Raw genomic sequence first — 18,626 nt, 5'->3', positions numbered from 1 at the left:
CATAAGGACAATGGGAATTTTGGGACCATATAAAGTCTTCAGAATTTGAAATGAAGTATTTGTTAAAACAGAGAACTTCAATACCGTTAAAGCGTTTGACCTTCTAAAGCCATTGCCCACAGCAAATGCCATCATCCCCGGGTAGAAATGGTGAGGAATGTTCGATACTAAATTCTTCCCGTGAAAGTCAATTGGGAAATCAAGCTCTTCAATTGTTTAAGAAAGAAAAAGCGACCCCTGGACCACGAATCCAACTATAGGTCATATGCACGTTATTATGATTTGTCGTGATGGGACTAAAGAAGAAAACAATAATTTTGTAACATACCAACTTTTATTATTCTTTTGGTCAGGATCAAGCACTTCCCAAAGAGGACGCTTAACTAACTACACAGTAAAAGTATAAGAAATACCAATGTACACTGATATGTAATTAGTCTCCTAGTATAAACGTTAACAAAAATAACCAGTGAATATTATGAATACGGATAAGTTGGTTTTCTAAGATAAAAGGTAAAATTGAAAATACTGTAAAATTAGTGTACCCGATAATAATATACATAGACCAAGCCTAAAGCGTATACAGCTGGTTTGCCAATGCATACAATTACAGTTATACATGCACATCACAACTTCACTAAAAAGTTGACGAATGCACTGAAAAAAATTAGTAACATAAATTTAAGCTAACGAAAGGTACATATTTTCATATTTAAAAACAACTGAGAGTAGATTTATTAATACTAAACAGGTGCGCATAAAAATGTCAACATATTTAAACTCTGAAATCAAAACTCTACACAATATTATATATGCAGATATCATAATACAGAGCAGGTGCAACAGTTCAATCATTTATTATAGTCCTAAACATATAATGATGTGAAATGTCAAGTTTTCTTGTTGGCTATATTTATATTGTGCAAGATACTTTACACACCCTAACTGTAGTGGGAAAGAGCAAACTTCATACCAGGGCCAGACAAATATTTCAAATATTTAAAGAATAATAAATATTTTTTAATATTAAAAAACCCCGAATTTTGAAATCTTGAACCATTTTCACTTTATCTGTAAAATTGCCAAGTCAAAATTATTATCACAGAAAGGTAACTACTGTCAACTGTTTTCCATGCTAGTCAAAACAATTCATGGCAAGTACAATAAACAAGAGACCAAAATGGGCTGTGATCTTCATCTCGCTTACACGAGTCTAATTGCCAAATTCAAGAACATTTGTCCATGAAATCTCTGAGTATTATATTTTCTGTACAAATTTCCTGTAATGCCGTCAACAGCATTGTCATGAAAACAAGAGTTTCAAAGTTTTGCTATTTTCTACCTTCATTTATCTTTCACAGCACATCAAATCATTTGACCAGCATTAAAAACTGGGCTGAGAGAATTTTCTGATCTACCTGTCCCACACAAGTGACTGCTAAAAAAATCATTAGTTGTGCAGAAATTCTAACTCATTTATGGACTGAAGTAACGCGAAAAACATAGCTGATATTGTGAGTTACTTTATTTTCACTTAATATTCAAACTTTTTAAAGAACTTTAAGAAGTTACAGAAAAAAATTTAGCCAACTTTTCTGCACACAGTAATAAAATTTATTTTTTTTACAGATAAATAATAACTGAAGATCTGCTAGTGGCATTTTGTAACACAAAACAAAAACTAAAAACATATATATATATATATATATATATATATATATATATATATATATATATATATATATATATATATATATATATATATATATATATATATGTATGTATGTATGTATGTATGTATGTATGTGTGTGTGTATACAAACACATACATACATAAAATTAGTTTTCTTGCATCGACTATACGAAGTTCATTACTAGTAATGGAGATATTGCATTTTTATGCTAGTTGCATTCACCTGTTGATTCATAACAAAGACATATGTAAAACATCTATGACAATTTTCCAAACCAACCAAAACCTGGGATCAAAAAGGTAGTATATTTAAATAACGTGTTCGTACAATTAGTAATAGCAGCCATATTAAAAGGTAGATTGGTATCATTTTTATAAATCTGAAAGTCAATTATGCATGGATGGCTTCTGTCACAACCAAATTCTGATGGGCGATTTTTCGTGTTAAGATTACTCCCAATTATTTTATATGTTGGCAAGGTGACTATATTCTAATCTGAATGTGGATATGCATCATCTACAAAAATCATCTGAGCCAATTAATGCAGCATACTTTATATAAAATTTGATTCCTTAGAACATTATTTATGACAAAATGAATTATTTTCAATTTCTGGCAATGGCTGCCATATTGGCCCATGGATCAGCATCAAATGAACAAAAAAGAAAGGTCTTGGTGACAGAATGCATTATGTAAAAATCATGTGCAAACTGGTTGCATGGTTTTTGACAAGATGTTTTAAATAACAACTGTGAATGAATGCATAATGGACAACTGACCAGTATCATAAGCTCACTCACCTTATAGTCATTTGAACTAAAATCAAGAGTCCTTGAAAGGACTGAATTCTGGCCTTAAAAATTGGAACAGATAAACCCCAAAGGCCATCCATATGACTTTGTACAATTAATTACCAATATTACAAATCTTGTTATTCCAAAACAACTTCATATTTCACTGGAGCAGAACCTATTCAAAACAAGGAACATAAAAAGACAATCTCATTGTAAATTCACACCACGAAGTCAGTCAACCGATTTCCACAGCTTTTTGAAGAAAATAAAATCGCATATCATCTATACTCACTTATAAGTCGAGCCATACTGCAAACAACAAAGATCCTGATCTGCCATAGTATAATGTTCCTGCATACCGGGTCTTTGTCACTTGTTCTATTGATTACTCCAAACAAACTGCACAGACCCAGATCTGCATCTGCATTATGTGATGGCAGATATGGGTCTGTGCAGTTTGCAGCTGGACTCGACTTATAAGTGAGCACATACGGTACTATAAAAGGCTATAGTATATTTGGAAGCGGTAACTCGACATGTGCATATTCACATAAATTTTATCCATAACAAGCTGGCAGATCTGGGTCTATGCAGTCTTTTATGAGTAATTAGTAGAACAAACTAAAAGCCCCTCCCCCTATCTGCCAGAACATTATGAGATGGCAGATCTGGGTCTATACAGTCTGCAGTTAGACCCAACTTGTAAGTAAGTATATACAGTATATATTAAATGTAATTTATGAGTATTACATATACACTGTAATTAAGCATTATTACACAATTAAGGATTCTTAAATATAATAATATTGTTAGAAGAAATACTGTATAGTAAGTGAGACCACTAGTGAAAATAACATATACCATACAATCCTATGTAAAGTTCATATTCAACTGTAACTGACTTAGACTCTGGATCAAGTTATACCAAATTTCTCAATATTTTCCCTCAAACTGAGATTTTATATTATCTCGCTTATGTCAGACCGTGTAAATATTTCTGTTACAGGCGCAGATATAGGAAGGAATTCAATATCATGTTTTTTTATTTTTTTTATTTTTAAAAACAAGCACATGGAAACCTTTGAATTCTTGAAAATAAACCGTTAAGAAATTAATAAAATTTGAAGAAACTTCTCCGATTTCCTCACAGATAAATCCAGACTTTTCGGGAATATTTAAAGTATTATGAATATACTTAGTTCTTGAATTTTAGATCACTCAAATTTTTAGTATATCAATTTAAAAATGTTAAACGGTGCAACATTTCTGATGTGATCATTATATTAAGTAAAACTGGAACCAGAGCTGTTTTTGGTGTAAAGCACCTGTAGATAGTGGTTTACACTGTTTAGGTTAAATCTTGTTACTTAGATCTGAAAGGACATTGTGTGACAGCAGTAGTTCAGTGTAATATACATAAGTTAATATGTAAGTATGTATTGAACCCTGTTACCCAATTCTAATTGACTACAGATATACACAGATCTGATTTGTACATCTGGGTTACTCATAAATAAAAATATATTTGCACACAAAACGTGGACAGGCCCAGAAACTGGTAAATATTCGAACCTTGCCTTATGCAGAACATTAAGACATACAAGAATACAGCACTTAGTTTAAGCTACTCCGGAATACATTAACAACTCGTGATGCAAATGTGGTGTTCATGACTAAGATTATTAGCTTACATTTTCTCTATAAAAACTAACACTAGACCATATTATTAAATAGTGCGTAATCTAATCTGTTTAGGACTGACGCATAACTGTACTATACTAGTTCTGCATAGTCCAACAAGAGTCCTTTGTTGATAAATACTTGGACTCTTCCATGTTACTGACAATTCTGCAATCAGATCTGTGTAGGACTGTAACATAACTACACACTAATCAACGTGCCGCTAGTCCAGTAAGGATTAAGTACATTTGTTCTAAGCATTTTATAATCAATGAAAGACAAGACATGTATTTCTTAACAGAAACCAGTTTCCTTATTTTGGCATAGGAGAATGAAAAAAATTAAGATTTATTTTTTTTAATACACAAACATGCTTATTTACAAACTATTTATAAATACATAGGAAAATATTTGCACTAATTCATTTGTACATAGCACTGAGGGCATCAAATTTCCATCCACATATAAACTACAAATTACACGAAAATTCATCCATTTCCTACCTTTGAATCAATGCTAGATTCTCTTCATCAATGGTGCGAAATGGACCTTCACAAATCTTAAGATTCAATATTTTTAAAAAGGATTCATTCACTCAACTATTCAAGAACTATTTTGAAATCTTTTCAACAAATACAAACTGCAAATTTATACAAAACAATTTACCACTCACGTCACACTTCTCCAAGGATAAATTATTTTTTTTTTGAATTGCTGGCAACTTTTCAAAATGTAAATTTACAGAAAGAACTAAAATATGTAAAACCTAAGATATGAAAACTAAATCAAACCAAAAGAACTTCAACACAAACTATGATAATCTCACTGTGACTCAACTTACTATTTTAATATTTTATTCTTTTTATGGTATAGCTGAAAATAAATGTATAAGCCTTGCAACAGAAATAAAGTCCTTTGCTACCTAATTATGTTTAGACAAGAGACTCAAAAAACAATAACGAAAGTAGAAGATATGTATCTTTGTCCAATACAGGCTGTGTATCAATCATGTTTTAATCCTAGCTATCTAATGATAGCACTTAAGAAGCAACCAGTCTAAAACATTACCACTGCAGAATGTTACTGGATCAAGGGTTACTCAGTATCTGGTCAAAGACATCTCAAATGATGTGTACAAATCACAATGCATGTCCTTCTAAGATGGTGGAAGTGACATACTTGTGACCCAACAAAAGAACAATAACCTGGTAGCACTGCCTCTGGCAAGCAAACTAAATAACTAATTCTTCTAGGACAAGACCAAGTTTGAAGATAAGCCCATCCCATTCATATTTTGATTTAAGAAATCATTTTACTACTGAGCACACAAGACCCTACTTTTAAAAATATGTACATTTTATAAGGTGGAACGCATGGTGTCTCATATCACAGAACAAATACTATAGTCAATGGTTAGATATAAATGATTATCATGACTGTCTCATGATGGTACATGCCCACTTTCACTGAGATTTAAAGAAAAATACAATATCAACACAACAGGATAACCCTCCTTTTCAAATAAATTTACAAGCCCCCTGCCTCCCATCCCCCAACTGATCTATTCATGGAATAGATAATGAAGATTCAGTAGTCAAATAATGGAACAAATTGTCACCAATTTTATCAAGTGTATGTATGTTGTACAATGACAAATGAAGATCATACTGAGGTATTAACAATCCCTATCTGAAACCAGAACATAAAATGTTGATTATTTCCCTGGGTAATAAATAAATCTTGGCTAGTCAAAATAAGGGGTTTTAAAGAGGGAAGGAATGTTTGTAAACAAAAAACACCTGGATTGAAACAACTGGGATCTTGGAAAACCTGAACTGAAATGATTGGTCAATGCCTGAGGTGTTAAAAATTCTGGATTTAAATGATTGGTCAATACTCATTACCTTGAAGACACTGAATTGAAATGATTGGTCAAAGCATGAGATATAATAAATCTTGGCAACAATGGACTGGAAAAGATACTGAAATGATCTGTAAAATCCTTGAAGCCAGAACAAGAGTCCATGGAAGGTTCTGATGCTCTACTGGCCAAAAAACAATATTCTAGGAAATCAACAAAATTTTTTTATTATTCCTTTCTCTCACTTTTTGAGGACTGAGATCATTTCATGTATTCTTGAGAAACCCCAAAATACTAAAATTTATAACAGAACATTGTTCTATATGTTTGAATTAAAATGTTTACAAGTACAGTAGAAGAATCTGTGCCATAACCTTTGACCCTGAACTTGATAAATGGATAGCTCATTCCATTTATCTCAGATACTGTCAAGATGCACACAGCATTATTTTAAAATGGGATCACCTACACATTTCAAGAAGTGCTCTCCACGTCAATACAACCATCCATGTTGGAGGAGTAGCCAAAATAAAATTTTCATGATGGTAGTTAAGGCATCCATAACTGGAAGTCATATCTGCACTATTTTCATTCTGGACAAACTATCATAATAAGTTTTCAAGTGAAAGCCCTATGTTAATAGGACAATCCATTCAGGACATGTAGCAAAAACAGATCTTTCGAAGATGGCCATTATGGTGGAGGTACTTGATGTCTGATCAACCCCATTTTTATTTAGAATCTTCTACATGTCATATGAACTTTTTAAGTTAGAGTTTTGTATCAATATGACTATGTATCTGGAGTAGCAATTTTCATCATGGCCACCAGAGTGACCATGCTGAATGTAAGATCAGCATCATTTTCATTTCAGACAAACTACAGATCTTTCACTGTCATTATAACCATCCATTCAGGAGGAGTTTTAATAATAAGATTATGAAGATGAATGCCAACATCATGCTACATGTCAGAATGGCACCATCTTCATTTGGAACCATTTACATGTTCAGAAGAAGTCATTTAGCGAAAACCACATGTTGATAAATACATCCATTCGGACAGTGCAGTGATAATAAGGTTGTCAAAATGGCCATCATGGCAGCTACATTAGATGTACAAAGTGCACAATTTTCCATTATGACCAAGAAGACCTCAGGATGAAACTGTATTCCACGTTCTATGATTCTGATCAAAGTAGTTTAGGAAGAGGAGCTACAACAAACCCTTGCCAAGAGATGACTGACAGATGATGGATACAGGTCCATTGCATAAGCTCTTCTGGTCTTTGTCAGTAGAGCCACCATTTGATTGAAATGATTGATCAATGCATGAACTGGGAATGAACCTTGATTCAAAATGATTGCTTGGGATTTGAAATAAATAGTTCTGGGTATTTCATTACACAAAATTTCGACAAAAATCTGCAAACTATACAGCAAACTCTACCCAAATGAGCTAAACATGTAAAGGATATGTAAACATAATGATGATCATGTGTCTACAAATCTTGACTAATAAATATGCAAGGCATATAAGTTATCTGCATATTTCATTCAAGTTTCTTATCGTAATTACAAAAACAAACAAGCAATATTTTTTGTTCATACTAGAAATATACAGCAAAACAGATGAATCACATGCTACACATGGCCTGCCTACTTTATAGGCAGACAAAATTATTGACAATGTGTTTTATATATATATATATATATATATATATATATATATATATATATATATATGCATGCACACACACACACACACAAACCTGTGATCATAGCAACCTGACATCTTTGGTATTTTTTTAAATTATTTGAGTACCTAGTATATTTACATTTTAAAATTATTGTTCATATCACATCAGACAGCTTAATTTTCATGTTATAAATTGATATTCACATGCAGTATACAGCCATAAATAAGTTTACATATTCCATGACTGCTATAAAAGATACTGGGGGGGGGGTTACCAGAAATTTTTGGATTAGAAACAATTTTATTTTCAACTGCTCTGCCATTCCAAAAGATTCTACCCGAGTAAAGTCTTTATTAGAAAATGCTAAGAAATAATACACCAGCGACTAATAAAAAGTAAGTTTGTTTGGTAAAGATCAAAATGTTTAGGGCTATTCCATTTGAATTTACCTATATCTGAAAAAGTTGGGGTGAGACAAACACCCCTTTTTATTTGCAGTACCTCCAAAAGAACCAAATTTAAATCAGACACAATAAAGGTTCTGATCCACTCCCTCTGCAGAATAAAAAGTTTGTTCCCCTTCTTCCACATATATTAAAATGCAATAGCCCTGAACAGGTTTATAATGGCTACTCCAGCACAACATACTTGATATCAATGGAAGTATTAGTATCCAGAAAAAAAGATTTGCCTTGAACATTTTCCTTTTCACACAAAACAAGAATACAAGCTGGTTTCCTTTAAATGTGTTAGAGAAGAATAATTATTATTATTCATCATTACTGTCCCTAAAATCAAAATCCAAAATTTTACAGTCCATCTTCCTACCAGAAAAGTAATTCAGAAATTAACCCAGCAAAACATTTTGAGATGGCAGACACCCTTTCCTTGAGCAGTAAATCTGACAGAACTTAAAAATAACCATAGGAGAATATCGTCAAAACTGCAATTAGTAGGTGCTTTAATTGCAAAGTTAAAAATCAGAACTAACTTTACTGTGCATACATGAAAATATTACAGGCACTGGACTTGGAGAAAGAAGCTAACCACAGATAACATATAAAGAAATATGTTCAGTGTTGTGTCACTTTGAAAATGATACTTATGGGAGCTAACTTTTTCATTAGATTTTGTATTATTCGTTAATATACAGAATTTGGTTAAGTTTTAATATACAAGAAAATATATATTAATACCTTATTAACCCCTAATCTAAATATTTGTCTTTAAAGTTTTGAAAACATCTCACAAATATAAAGAAACTGATAAAGGAATATTGTCTATATGTCTAACAAATAGAACTGAATAAACTTTAAACATGTAGTTAAATTATGTAGGCAACAAGCACAATGTCTGGATACATTTAAAAAAAATGTTCAACAGAACATTGCAAACAAATATATTAACAACTTATCATATAACATCAAATGTAATAGGTCTCAAAATGTTGATCTTAATAAGTACATGTTATATTGTGAAACGATATCTAGGTATGTCACACAGCAATGTCACTGCTAATTTTCATATGTTATGTTATACTGTGATATAATATTTAGCAATGCTACATCAAAAACTGAATAGGAAATTTTTCAATACATTGGAAAATTTAATATCTAATAAACAGTCATAATATAATCCTCTCTATACACATGGCCGTCCATGAAAGCCTTAAACTGGTAAAACAAGACCTAAAATAATTTGATCAACCTTTTATTCATTTTTATTTTTGTTTATACATCCTATGATGAATGCACTAAAAATTTTGGCTCTGGTGACCCTTAGGTTACAAAAATTTGAAAATGATAAAAGAATTACCAAAAGAAATATTGTGGCAAACTTGAATGCAACTTGTCATCTTGCCTCATCCTACTTGGTATTTTGCATCACAATGCATACATGTCCTTGTTTTCCTTTCCCCCCTGAATGTGTTAGAAAAACCGACTTATGCTTCTCCCACAGAATTATAGGATATTACCAGTAATTGACAAGTTACAGGAGGCAAATATAAGAATAATAAATACAGGAATTATATATATATATATATATATATATATATATATATATATATATATATATATATATATATATATATATGCACACACCACACACACACACCAATCCCTCAATGACTCTTGCCTCGATAACTCGTGCAACAGCTTATAACACAGGGTCAGGTATGGACACCATTTTTAAACTAGAAAACTTGTTGAACTTGAAGAAAATCGTGACCAAAATTGGCAAATAAAACAGTGATGTGCTCGTTTTATCATGTACAGAGGACCTGTAAATTTTAATCAACATTATGAAATTATCAACTTTTAATATCTTGTTACATGTTCTTGCCAAACAACCTTCTTAGTGCACTATAAATAACGATATTCAACAAAATTTTGATCAATGAAAATGTCACTTATGCATGATGGAGGCATTACTTCAATAAATAAAGAATCAATTAAATAATTTTGTTATCAAGCAAAATTTGTGTTTCATTTCCAGCGTGTCCACTTGTATCCAATTACAAAATGCATTAATCGACCATAACATTTGTCTGCGAGCGTTTTGTTGAGAACTTAAGTGCCAACCCTGTTCTGATATCTGACTTTGAGAAGTATCTGCTGTATGGTTGCACTAAATTAAAAGCTGACCTCCTTTGTATTGTCATGTTAATTGCATCTTTTGTATGAAATAAGGGAAGTTAAATAAAAGAAAAGCTAAAAGGCATGCTAATCCTACATTCATAAGATCTAGCGACCCCATTCATAAATCGGTTGAACTCGTTCCAACTTATCAAACAGTTATAAATATAATTGTGTACTTAATATAATTAAGCGACCTGCTCATTCATAAATGTGATCAAAGATAGCAAGGCAACCATGTGAAATGAATACTTGCTAAATAAAGAGCTTTGTGTCACAGATAGTATCATCATAGCCAAGTGACTTGCAGAGATTTCCTGAAATGGCACTCTGAGATATCCTCAAGGATGCGCAGAAGTATCACTAATATTTGGAATGAAATCATTGCATCAATATTTTACTATTTGAGCAACACAAAATTTTTGTTTCCACATGGATGATTGTGTCACAAAATAATTGTTTTTAGTTTTGGAAAATGAAATTTTGTTTTGTGGTGTATCAACCTTTAGTCTGGTCCCCATTTCATAGACTCCTGGCTTTTTAATTTGTACCTACATATGAAGCAAGAAACCAGACTAATCAATAACAACAAAAAAGCAGTGAAGTAATACACAAATGTTCTTGTGTACATGTGAATGTTGTTTGAAACTAGTTGGAATAATGTTAACGGTCTTTCAGATGTTGGGCATCTTGAAAATAAATGTAATTTATGCACAATAACAAACAGCTTCATTAGAAAAAGCGCTTTATTGACAAGTATTCTCAACACAATTATAAACCAAGTTACCAGCCATTAAACAGTACATTAACCCACCTACCTCAGTCAGGCAGATTTCTCAATGTCCAGTCTGGATCTCTAATTTTTTGTCGGTAACTCTCACCCTCATTTATAGTGCGGTCTGTTTTTGGACCCCGTTGTGCACGAGTTATCAAGGGAGAGGGGTGTGTTTATATATATATATATATATATATATATATATATATGTATGTATGCATGTATGTATGTATGTGTGTGTGTGTGTATATATACATGTGTGTGTGTGTGACTGGAAAAGCCTCCACTTATTGAGCAAAGTCAACTGTCCTCTCATTTAATCAGTATACAGTGTTTGCTCATTTTATTTTAAATTTAAGAAAATTGCATAATATATTGTATTTTTTATATCCATAAGTCAACAAGCTTGTAAAAACACTTGTTTTGATATAGACATTGCACTGATACACGCTTATGTGTACAAATTTCAGAAAATATATTTATATTACCATGGTATAAAAAAACCTACTGCATAGACTGAGATACAATTCAATACCTTTCTATGATTTTTAAATTAACAAATTTAAAACCTTTAGATCAGGTTCCATATTCTCAAAACCATGTCTGCATGAAATATGAACTCAAGATTAAAACCTTTTAAATCAGCTACATTCAAGTCATACATTAGCAGTCAAGTATAGAGCCACACATTAAATAAGCTACAGTTAGATCATAAATTTATCAGTCAAGAATAGGCCCACACATTAAATAAGCTAGCCAAGTCATAAATTTAGCAGTCAAGTATTGGGCCACAAAATAAATAAGCTAAAGTCAAGTCATAAATTTAGCAGTCAAGTATTGGGTCACACAATAAGCTAAAGTCAAGTCATAAATATAGCAGCCAAGTACTGGGCCACACAATAAGCTAAAGTCAATTCATAAATTTTAGCAGTCAAGTACTGGGCCACACAATAAGCTAAAGTCAAGTTATAAATTTAGCAGTCAAGTACAGTGTATTGGGCCATACAATAAGCTAAAGTCAAGTCATACATTTAGCAGTCAAGTATTGGAGACACAATAAGCTAAAGTTAAGTCATATATTTAAAAATCAAGTAAAGGGCCACACATTAAATAAGCTACAGTCAAATCATATATTTAACAGTCAAGTATAGGGCCACATATTAAATAAGCTAGTCAAATCGTATATTTAACAGTCAAGTATAGGGCCACATATTAAATAAGCTACAGTCAAATCGTATATTTAACGGTCAAGTATAGGGCCACACATTAAATAAACAAGAATCAAATGGTATATTTAACAGTCAAGTATAGGGCCACACATTAAATAAGCTATAGCTAAGTCATAAATTTAGCAGTCAACTATTGGCCTCATATTTTTAAGAAAATCCTTAAAGTTTTCAGATTTTAACTTTAACTTTATTCATAGACTCTCGAAACTCAAAATGTTTTGAGAATATGGTACATTATTACATGTCTATGATCACATTTTGAAAAAAACCCAACCAAATTCTCATTCTTCCATTCTTACATAATGCCTATCATAGTATGATTACACCTGCAATTGGCAGTTGCAAGTTTTAAATAAGATAAAGGTTAGCAGAGAAATGCACAGCAGAACCAGATTATAATTATATTAGGTATGAGAGTTCTACATTATAAATCGAACATAAAAAATATAGTGTGTCTGACATACTTATAAGCCCTGAATATTCATATTTTAAACACAAGTCAACACATTTTCCTATTCTTCTGACATAATCTAATTCAAGGAAAACCTGCAGTGCCACAGGAAACCACAAAAAGTGTAAATTTATGGATAGGGTTTGGAAAAAGGAATGGAACAACACAATGGTGATGGCTAAATTAACTGCTATGTTAAAGCGAACACAATGAACGAAAATATTATACTACTGATGCACAATGTGTGACACTGATGGAGCTAAGTAGTCAGTATAGATACTGAATTTTCTGTTATAATGCATATTAAACCTAGGTCCTTTAGATATTGCATCTGTTACTGTTATAATGAGGACTGAATCCAAGTCCTTTAGCCACAAAATTTGCACTTGTGCAAAAAGTGTTAACATTTTTAACCTTCCACAACTTTGCTTGTAATAATTCTATCTTCATGAAAGTTTGGGCTTACCTCGCTGCCAAATTTTAGTGATCCTTAAGTATGATTTATTAAGTTTGCATTTTACCTCACTGCTAAATTTCAAAGATACTAAAGTATGAACTAGTAAGTATGCATTTCCAATTCTTTAAAGTAAATTTAATTTTTTTACAAAATGGTTCATATTGCATAGAAAGTGTCCAGATGATTTTTCATCTGGAGAAGACACTTTAATTTTTTTTTCTCTTCTCTTCTCCCTTTAAAGTAAACAACAAGAAATGGCAAGCAATCTGCACATGTAAATATACTACCACCTCTCCAGCAGCCCATTTCTGCCAGGTTGGTGGAGATTTGTCGAGAGTGAAAAAAAGTGCACGACATTTCTGTAATGAGTATCAAGTATAAACTTGGTCAAAAGCTTTATCTTCTGATGAAGACCACAATATGTACTAAGTTTCACAGCAATTTACTAGAAATTGTGAGAACAGCTGCATTCACACAATGCATCGAGGTTTAAATAAAAACAGTAATAACTCAAACAAAATTCATGGAAGCATAGTGACTTGTAGAAGCATGATTGCTTTTTTTCCCCACGTTTCACATTAATCCACTTAGATTTAAAACTGTCTGCATTAACAAGATTCAGTCCTGCACCACAACTAGAGTCAACTCACAAAGGGCGATAACTCTTATTAAAAGAACTAAATGAGCATAGTGATTTATGATACATCTTCTGGTAATTACCGCAATATTTACCAAGTTTCATGGTAATCAATCAAAACCAGTTAGACTAGTTCCACTAGCAATACTGAGCACAGGATGAAAGATAGACAAACATGAGGATCCCTGTATTATACCTCTGCCTCTATAAAGCAGGGGTATAACATTTTTGTAGCTTCCTCTATTCAGAATACCATTTCCAGCAGAAAATCAACCCATTAATCCACTCCTTATGGCATATGTGTCAAACTCAAGGCCCGCAGGCCACATCAGGCCCGGCGTACAATTATATCCGGCCCGAGAGGTCTTGACCGGCGTACAATTATATCCGGCCCGAGAGAGAATTTTAGGCAAAAATATTTTTTAATGGCCCTGCGATATAAAGTGCAAATCAAATTCCCTAATTAGCAGCCTTGCCGAACGATAGGCTACCTGAGAGCATTCTCGCTTCGATCAGAATAAGCGAAAATAAAAGTTGTGTAGTGAGTGGATGTTCGTCGTTACAGTAACCTAGCAACGTTCAGTTGCTCGTTTTGGATTGGCGCATAAGAAATGAAAGTAGTGTAGTGCCTGGATATTACATCACCTTTTCCCGCTACGGCTAACGTGATATCAATCAAGCGTCTGTCGGTAGATGCACAATCTTTTTTTTTTAAATCAAAACTAGCTATGGGAGACACAAATGCACCAATGCAACTTGTCTCACTTTTCTTGTTGCCAAGCAATGTTGAACCAAGTCAACGCTATGGTGTTTCCCAATGCACACTTTGCTGAAAAACTTAGCTTACTTCGCGCCGAGTTCGCACGGCGCTTTAGTGACTTTGAAGCACAGAAAAGTAATTTCGAGCTGTTTCGTAACCCATTTGCCATAGACGTGGAAACTGCACCTGTAAATTTGCAGATGGAGCTAATAGAGCTGCAGTGTAATGGGACACTAAAGGCAAAGTACGACACTGTGGGACCTGTACAGTTCACTCGTTTCATTCTTGAAGAGATGCCCCAGCTTCGTCTACATGCGGCTTGAACCTTGAGCATGTTTGGTAGCACATATCTGTGTCAGCAGCTGTTTTCTGTGATGAAGATTAACAAAACATCACACAGGAGTCGTCTCACTGATGAACACTTGCAGTCCATCATGAGAATCTCAATGACACAGAACATTACTCCCAACATAAACGAACTTGTAGCCAAGAAAAGATTCCAAACATCCAGCTCTGACAAATTGGCATAAGAGCGAAAATGGGTATGCCAATGATTTTTTATTATTAAAACTTTTTTCTGTTTTAATTTATATTAATGTTTAAAAAAGGTTTAATTTTCCGCTTATTGAATGTTTATCCTGTTCGGCCCGCAACCTTATGTGTGATTTGAGTTTTGGCCCGCTGAGCGATTGAGTTTGACACCCCTGCTCTATGGTGAAATCTAAATGACAGCTTAATGAAGTTATAGCCTGTGAGAAAAATATAAATGTACCCTAGAAAGTGTGCTTGATTAAAAACACATGATGGTAAATAACCTTCTGCACTGCATGAATAATTACCAAATTCAACAAAGTAAAAATGAAAAATGTTTCATCTGCATCTGTGTAATGAATTGGAAAAACTAACAAAAATGAAAATACTGATGACAACGTTACTGATGGAAAATTGATACCAATGCATGCAGGACTGAAGTGAAAGTAAAATTAGAAGAAGAAAAAAACTGAAAAATTTCAGAAATCAGAATAGTCAGAAGTATTGCTAGGACTTTTCCTTTCTATACTGACTGGCCGAAGAGCTGTTGGTTTTCTGTGATCTTCCTGGCCTTCTTCTGAGGCAGATATAAATGGGGAACCCTGATAGCACTTTGGTCTTTTACTTGGAATATCATTTGCCTGAATTGGGTCATCTCCTGTCCCACTCAACTGTACTGAGTTGCTTCCCCTTGGACTACCTCCCTTGGAACTGCCATCTGTTACATTATTGCCCAAGTGATTGTACATACTGATAAGATTACCAAGCTTTGACCTACCAATACCACGACTTTCTGATTCTCCTTCTAAGTCAGCCATGTTGGCAGCTATTTCATTGCCACCAGAAGAGTATTCGTTCTTTTCCTCTGCCATTTCTCGAATTTCAGGAGTCCACTTTCTTCGGTTAGCTGGAGACTTGATTAGAACTATAGGTGTCTGGTTTTTTTCTGTTCTTTCTGCTCCTTGGATGTCAGGAGTCCATTTCCTTCTGTTAGCTGGAGACCTATTCAGAACTTTAGGAGATTTTGGGGTGGTGTCTACTGCTGACTGACTTTCCACTACAGATGTCATTTTACAAGGTGAGATGATTCTTGTAGAAGGTTTATCTGCTTTTTCAAGGGGGTTCTTATTAAACACCTCTCTCATGGCAGCTACATAGACTCTTTTAGGGGTCTCATCTGTCATTGGTGCCTCAAATGTATCAATCTTTTCTAGGACTGTTTCCTTCTGTACCTCAACTGTTGACTCACTAACCATTACATCAATGGTGGATTCACTGGCACCAGTTGACCCTATATTGTCACATGTTATTTTTGGGTCTAAGACTGCAATTCTCATACCATCCAAAGAAAAATCTTCCCTCTCAGGACAATACTGATTAGGAGCAGAAACAGATGACCTTACGAAAACAGTATTACTAAAATCACTAATGGAAGTACTTGGATTAGGTACAAAATACTTCTCACCATTCACTTCACTGTCATAGTCAGCAGTTGAAAAACTATCAACAGTTGAAAAGCTATCAGTAGCTGTCACAAAACTTGTACTGTTGGAAGCACTTTGACCTAGGTCTTGATGAAATATAATCTCTGGTTCAGGCTGCACTTTTACTTTCACTTCTAACAAATCGCTCAATTTCATCTCTGTATGTGGAGCCAATACTCTATTGGCTCTAGACATGCTCTTACTTGGATTGAGATCCATGTGAAGGGTTGACTTTTGAATTTCAATACTAGATGGCATCTCTTCTTCACAAATTTCTTCATGTTTTGGAACATTCATTTCCCTAGGATGAGAAGAATGAGGTGGCAGCAGTTCTATTTCACCTGGAAGAGAAAAGGAAATCAGTGATGCTCTTCCTGACACCCCCACTAACAATTCCACACTGGTAGTATCCATTGCAGAGCTGGAAGAACTGAAACTATCCATCCTGGAAGCAGTTGTGAAAGACCCTGGTTGATTGTCAGTTTCTTCATCTTTGGAAGAGTCCATGCTGGAAAAGCACAAGGATGGTGGTAGTTTTGAAGACTGGACCATTGCTGCCAACCATGGGTGATCCAAACACTGTTTTGCTGTCATTCTATTTCTAGAAAAGAAAATAATTTTAAATAAAACACTCTTTAGAACATACAGTAAATACATGAAGTAAGCCATTTCATACAGTATGCAATTAAGTTAATAGGGAAAGCAGTGGTAAATCCATAAGAAACCATACATTCTAACATTCTAGGATGCATAATTGTGACATCGACTCTTGAAGTTCAAGCTTAAGTACTCTTTGTTGAACTGGATAACTATAATAAAATCTGATATCATGTGCACATAAAATCTATGAATTTACTGGAAAATCATATTTTATTATAATTATTATCAAACTAATAATGACTACTTTATTTAACCTACATGGATCCTGGAAATCGGACAGTGAATTCAACTATTTTCAGCATATCATATTTGTGATTTACGCAATAAATTATATTCTTGGTGGGGTATATGAAACTTTGGAAATGTGAAAGGGCCTTATTTTCTTTATCAATCTAATCGTTTTCATTGGAACCTTACATTTGTGCTTTATTAATGATGAAATAATTGACAGAGATTAAAACCTACGAAAATATAAACATATAACAAGAATCATTCAAAGGGTCTGACCCTATACTGGATTAAAAGAATTTCCAGCAATTTAAGGTAAGACCATTCCATCCTTTTAACTGTTGAATGTTAAAACCATCTTTGGTATTCTACAGCAATAAAATGATTTTTAAATTAGCTCCTGTGGTGGACATAGCTCAAGTCAGCTTTACACAACTTTTATTTAGGACCAACCAGGCATCATCTTTTGGTGGAAACTCCATGTTAATACGACTTTCTGTTTTGGATAAGCAACCATAAAATTTTCACAATGGCTGCCATGGTAACCACAATTCAATATCTGATTGGCACTATTTCTAACAACCTGACATTGCCTCAAGTTTTTGGTGAAAGCACAATGTTAATATGAACAGCCATCTATGATGAACAGTGCTAAGATTTTTAAGATGGTTATTGTGGCAGTTGAATCAGAAGTTGGATTTTAATTTAGAACCAATTAGACATCATAAGAAGTCTTTCTGTGAAATGCCCATGCTGATATGACCATTCATTTAGAAGAAATAGTGATAACATGATTTTCAGGCATAGATAATGTGTGAATAGTGCTATCAGAACCAACTAGATATCTTGAGAAGCTGTTTGGTAAAATCCTATGTTGATACAGCTATCCATTCAAAAGTAGTAGATGGCTGCTGTGGTGGCCATATTGAACATCAGACTATACCATTTTCATTTTGGAGCAACTATATATCACAAAACGTCTTCTGGTGAAACCCCAATGACAATATTACTTTTCATCCAAGTGGTTCACAATAATTAGATTTTTAAGAA

At 33.5% G+C, this 18,626-nt stretch overlaps 1 protein-coding gene across 1 annotated transcript in view; it reads right to left on the bottom strand.

Annotated features, from left to right (window-relative positions):
* Positions 1-315: 315 nt before the first annotated feature.
* Positions 316-18,626, bottom strand: part of LOC149776464 (uncharacterized) — a 100,586-nt gene continuing 82,275 nt past the window's right edge. The window contains exon 8 of the mRNA XM_089940886.1: positions 316-17,289. Coding sequence (XP_089797012.1) covers positions 15,684-17,289 — 1,606 coding nt within the window. The 3' untranslated portion in view covers positions 316-15,683. The remainder of the gene's footprint in view (positions 17,290-18,626) is intronic.

Source organism: Sinohyriopsis cumingii, chromosome 18 (assembly GCF_028554795.1).
Source record: "Sinohyriopsis cumingii isolate HCF-2022 chromosome 18, ASM2855479v2, whole genome shotgun sequence".
NCBI classification, from domain to species: Eukaryota; Metazoa; Mollusca; class Bivalvia; order Unionida; family Unionidae; genus Sinohyriopsis; species Sinohyriopsis cumingii.
The sequence above is the reverse complement of the archived record's forward strand: the minus strand, read 5'-3'. Positions and strand labels throughout refer to the sequence as shown.